General features: G+C 43.2%; 1 protein-coding gene across 6 annotated transcripts in view; it reads right to left on the reverse strand.

Annotated features, from left to right (window-relative positions):
* TASOR (transcription activation suppressor) overlaps window positions 1-5,742 on the reverse strand; it is a 60,850-nt gene extending 55,108 nt beyond the window's left edge. For 2 of the 6 annotated variants that reach the window (XM_004034340.5, XM_031009038.3), the window contains exon 1: window positions 4,714-5,320. In XM_004034340.5, the coding sequence (XP_004034388.1) occupies window positions 4,714-5,047 (334 nt within the window). In that variant the 5' untranslated portion in view covers window positions 5,048-5,320. Of the gene's footprint in view, window positions 1-4,713 lie in introns of all 6 variants that reach the window. The other 4 variants (XM_019023890.4, XM_019023889.4, XM_004034338.5 and 1 more) reach the window with 4 other exon arrangements.
* Between the last annotated feature and the right edge of the window lie 258 nt (window positions 5,743-6,000).

Genomic DNA, 6,000 nt, shown 5'->3' on the forward strand with positions numbered 1-6,000 from the left:
AACAGCTAAGTTGATTACTGATCACACAAGGTTTCCCTACTTACAAACTAATTACAGATGTATTTTACGAGACTGAAGAGCAGATTTAGAAGGGCACTTAGAGATTTATAATTCAAACGAGGAAACTGACAGTATCATAGAATTTCAACTGGAATTCAAATTTCCTGACTCTTAGCCATACTATCATCAAATATTTTTTATTAGTAGTATCATACAAAACACACTCATGATTTTTTTTTTTTTTTTTTTGAGATGGAGTTCTGCACTGTTGCCCAGGCTGGAGTGCAGTGGCGCAATCTTGGCTCACTGCAACTTCCACCTCCTGGGTTCAAGCTATTCTCCTGCCTCAGCCTCCCGAGCAGCTGGGATTTCAGGCACCCACCACCAGGCCCAGCTAATTTTTTGTATTTTTAGTAGAGTCAGGGTTTTACCACGTTGGCCAGGCTGGTCTCAAACTCCTGACCTTGTGATTCGCCCACCTCGGCCTCTCAAAGTGCTGGGATTACAGACATGATCCACCATGCCCAGCCCACACTCAAGATTTGAAGGTTGTATTTATAAAGGCAGTGGGCATAGATATATAATTTAGGTCATCAAACAGCTTTGTTCCTTAATCAAAAGAACATCTTCATCAATTAGTTTTACCAATTTGTTTGGTGTTAAGGCAGATCTTTTTGTATTATGTATACATGTATCACAAAAAATATTATCATATATACATAAATTTAAAAAAGCTAAACTTAAAAGACAGACCATTCCTATCAAAACATACAAATGGGGCTGGGCGTGGAGGCTCATGCCTGTAATCCCAGCACTTTGGGAGGCCAAGGAGGGCGGATCACTTCAGGTCAGGAGTTCCAGACCAGCCTGGCCAACATGGCAAAATCCCACCTCTAAGGAGAATACAAAAATTAGCTGGGTGTGGTGGCACATGCCTGTAATCCGAACTACTGGGGGAGGCTAAGGAAGGAGAATCCTTTGAACCTAGGAGGCAGAGGCTGCAGTCAGCCGGGATCGCAACACTGCATCCCAGCCTGGGCGACAGAGGCTCTGACTCCAAAAAAAAAAAAAAAGACATACAAATGGGTCATACGAAGTACAAATAAACAATTGTCTGATTTAAAGTAACTAATACATAGAAGATGACGAAATAATTAGCAAGAAGAGGCTGAGGATCTGAAATTTTCTCTGAATTCACAGCTGACGTCTATTAATGATTATAATACAACCACTCTCCATCCATTTGTTCTTCACAGTAAGATTTTTTAAAATCACTTTTCTTCATTCTAAAAAAAATTACCACAGACAATACTTTAGGAGTGGGTACTTCATCTCTACATCAACAAGGTTGAACATAGTGTACAATTAGAAATGAATATGCTGGCAGGAATCAAGAGTACAAATACGAAACAAAGTTTTTTGGACTGAGGATAGCTCAAAGTAAATTTTACCTTGATTACTTTGTTATTATGTATGCAGAGAGCTATTGTTCTCAGAACCTACTCATCCATATACAACTAATGAAATACCACAGAAATTTCCTTAAGAATGAGACTTGGCTCCAATGGCTTCAAAAAGGCAAGTGAAAATTTTGTGGGGGAAGATGGAGGTTAGGAGAATTAGCCATTACTTCTGGACTAAACCAGTATGGAAACTTAGTGCATGAGCGCAATTAATTTTGAGACTCCCTTGGACCCTACAAAAACATTAGCCAATAAACGTTTTCCAGAAAGTGAATTATCGCTACTCCATTTCCCAAGAACTTTGGAGGGAAAAATTACATCAAATGCAATTACCAATTTTAATTTACTTTTTATGACTCACTAGATTTAAAGAAGGCAATAGTGAAACATCTACCAACAAAATGCAATTCTACAATTTGGTTAAATATAAGAATCATGCCTCAGCCAATAAATAACATACATCAAAAACAGTAAAATGTATACCTTTCCAGTCAAAGACGCACTTAGTATGTCAGTACCAACCAAATGTTGATAGTAAACATAATTTCTGAATGTCAAAATTCCCCAAGGATGAAAACATACTAAATATTTCTATATTTAATGGGGGGGGGAAAAGTTTTTGTTACTAACAGGTCAGATCAAAAGCAGCTAACTTAAACCCTTAGATTATTCAAACTGGGTAGCAAGATTTTTCTTTTTTATAGTAGTAAAGGTACACTACAACTATCTTCAAATTCCATCTCCACAACTTAGCTGTGTGACCTAAAGCAAGTTACCTAACTTCTCAGTACTTTAGTCTCCTCATCTGTAAAATGGGAATAGTACCTACCACAAAACACTGTTGAGATTTAGTCGATGTATGTAAATTGCTTAGAACAATGCCCACAACTTATTAGGCACTATACAAGTGTTTGCCAATATTATTACTCAATTACAATGGCAGTTATTTTGGATGTCACACTACTGGCAAGACCAAAAAAAGAACTTTCTGAGTCAAGTTGTATTTGCATAGCAGTGACCTTTAAGGTATTAAAATATTTAAGTCCTAATCTTAAATTTCACTGGAAAAGCACAGTCACAAGAAAAGGTCTACCATATTAAAATATGAATGCAACAGAACCTGCACTGTTTATGATGAATTTTTTTTAATAAAGTTGAATTTATGTATTAAATTCTATCAGCAACCACTAACTTCTCTCAGCTTGAACAAGATAAAATTCATGGTGGTAAAATAGCTGCTTATTTAATTTTTTAAAGTTCTATTTAAATCGCTATTTTACTATTTGAACAGCTGGTGTTCAGGGTATAAATAATTACACAAGTTAAAAATTGCTCATTTTCACTAATCATGACAAAGTCCACTGCGATATATGTTCCTCCCAACTTATGTCTGTAAGTAAAAATGGAAAATACAAGTTTTACCCAAGAGGTACAAGACTATGGGGGACAACAGCTAGATTTATATTTCCTAATCCCTCAATTATTTCCACTTTTAGTGTGTTCAACTTAAGTCTATTTTACAACAATCTCTGGATTTTATCTAATTTAAAAAACACACACAAACAGTGCCTTTCCAGTTCCTACTGCCTTCCCACATTTCAAACTAAATTTTGAAGAGTTTCTAGGCCAATCTTCTGGTCCTAACAAACAGTAAAAAAAAAAAAAAAAAAAAAAAATCACGATTTGTCCATATTCTTAGGCACTTAAACCTTAAAAATAGATTTCAAATGGCTTTTATCAAGCTGTGAAGAAAAAAAATAGTTCCACCTCCTACCTCATAACCAGAGCCCATTTGAATGTACTTCCTACCTATTCTCTACCAATTGATTACACTGGGAACTTTTCTCATACAGACTATAATCATACATCTCAAATTTTAACTAAATACACGAAAAGAACTGACAGTCTTGACCTTTAAAAGTATCTTTCTGAACCCTAAAATTATTACATTAACTCAAAAGATATTTCTAGAAACATTCCTCATGCTAATTTCCAAAGGTTAACTTCATCTTTGTCAACATGGTTTCTCACACCAAGTGTTTTCTTGGCTTTGCCATCCAAACAAATGAACTTTATTTGTATTTTTCCAATAAAAGGCTCAAACAATTCCAGTAGTGCAAATGGAACTGGTGATGCTTACGGAAAGTCAGTATAATGCTACAGCCAAGATTCTATACCAAATAAATGGAAAAGATACGGGAAAAAAACAAATCCTATTATTTTCCAAAGTAAATAATGAAAACCTAACCACACAGTAGGGCAAAAAGGAAGTTGTCTAAATTCAGAATATCCAAAATTTACTGGATAGTTAAAAAATAATACCCCAATAACAAAAAACGATACTAATTTTGACCTCCATTAGGAATTCTGACTCCATATTAACAATATGGCATTAAGATTTTTTAAAGGTACAAGTAATCAATGTAACTGTTTCCATATGGGTTCCAAAAACTAAGACTGGACTTTTTTTTAACCTGAAGTTCTACCATCTAGAAGACCAAGTTGGTGACTCTTGAGAATAAGGTAACTTCTCATTAGTTTTTTTCCATTGGGAAATTACTGCTCCAAGAACCTACCTTGCCATTCTTTTCAAATATAAGAAAAACAATACTAAGTTCGAATTTAAAGAGAGAGAGACCTATTTAATCTAACGCTTCAAAAACAAGGGGGAAAAATCTACATGGAAATGAAGTGTGATGGAAAACAGCAGTGTGCATGGATCACATCTACTAATAGAGATTTCTAAATAAGGGAGGACGCTGACATCAAGCACATTTCAAGTAGACACACAGAACTGAAGAATTTCCACGGGGAGAAGCACTCATGGTCCTCAGAACATTGGCAATGGCCTTGGAGAAAGCCCCAGAATCCATGGCCACGGGCTATTTCCATAGCGAGACTTCTCAGAAGCATCCTTAGGAGGACACAACGGCTTCTCTGCTTTCAGGGGCTGGGAGGGAGGGGCGCCGAGCACCATCTTTCCTCTCTGGGAGCTGCAGCCTTACGGACAAGCTTCAAACCTGAGCTACTTCCAACTTCCGCGGGGAGGGGCAGCAGGGGAGCGTGGTTCCACCGCTTTCTCTCGCACCAAGCGCGGCAGCTGGGCGGCCGTGGCGGTGAGGGGAGAGGCGGCCGGCGCTGCATGCGTGTTTACGTATCTCGGATGGGTGTGGGAAGAGGAGATAGAAAGATTCTAATGAAAAGATGGAGGGGAGAGAAAGAAGGGGTTGAGAAGAAGAGGAGGCACCACCTTTCTTTTCTCTGCTCTTCCTGGGGATCTGAAAACTCCTCCTAACAGGCCTTTCGGGCTCTTCGGGGCCTCTGGGCAGGGCGGCCGCGCCCGCCTCAGAGGAGTCCTGAGGCTGCTCGTGGCTGAGGCTCTGGGCGGCCTCGGCCCCCGCGTTCTCCTCAGGCCCAGCGCCGCCGCTGGGCTCAGCGATGTTGAGGCCGCCGCCGCCGCCATTTTGTGGGGAGGACTCAAGCTCCGGAAGCGCCTGCTTCATCTCGTCGTCTCCTCCGCCGCCGCCACTTTCCCAACTCGCATCCGTCGGCTGACAGGCCTCCGTCTCCACAGCAGTCGCCATCGTGCCGGCCTAAGGAGCTCTGGGAAGCTTCTGCCCACAAGGTCGACGGGTGTGGGGGGAAGGGGCGGCGGGCCAGTCTCGCCGCCGAGCTGCTCTCAGCCCACCCACCCCCTTCCCCCCGTGGCCTCAGGCTGCGCTCCCGACCTGGCAGCCTCTTGGGGGGCCCTGTAGCGGGCACCCCAAACGTGCTGCCCGGTCCTCGGAGCCGCTCCTCGCTCGGGCAGTTCTTCTGCCTTCCCCCGCCACTCAACGTGCGCGCGTCGGGGCCGGGAGGGGGCGGGGCCACCGCGGGCCACTCCACCAATGGGAGCGCGGCACCCGCCTCCGCGAGTGCGGATATACCGCGCCGGGGGGCGGAGTTTCGGGGCGCCCGAGCCCGCCAAAAGGGGCGACCGCAACGCCCCGCGAGGACCTCGACGCCGCAGCCGTGGCCTGCGGAATGCGTGGGCCCCTGGCGATCCTCGGGTTACCGGGGATTCCCCCGCCGCGCTGCAGGCGAGGGAGACGAGCTTGGCCTCTTCTCCGGAGCGCAGGCGTCGCCCATTTGTGGGCAAAACCTTTCCTCTAAGCACGAGTTATCTCGGCCCAAACGGGCTTCAGAGCAGTGGATGCGGGACGATCTCGGTTTTATGAACTATTTGCATGTGTACAAAAACCTGGAGAGGAGATAAAAGAATGGGCTAGGCGGTAATAGCGTAAAAGCCTCGACAGCCTTTGCGACCTGCTATTCTCACCGGATCTTGTATCTATGATAGATTACTCGCACCCGGCCTTCTCTTTTATCTCAAAGGGTGTGACCCAGTGTCACAGCTCCAGCAAGCACTTTCACCTGAGATCCTCTGATGGGACTTAACAACCTAGTGTTAACAGGATTTGGTTCTGGGGAGTTTGAGGGGAGGAGGCTGTTAACTTCTACCATTTTTTTCCTTTGGTCGCACCGCCCCCCCCCCCCC

Source organism: Gorilla gorilla, chromosome 2 (genome assembly GCF_029281585.2).
Source record: "Gorilla gorilla gorilla isolate KB3781 chromosome 2, NHGRI_mGorGor1-v2.1_pri, whole genome shotgun sequence".
Lineage (NCBI taxonomy): Eukaryota > Metazoa > Chordata > Mammalia > Primates > Hominidae > Gorilla > Gorilla gorilla.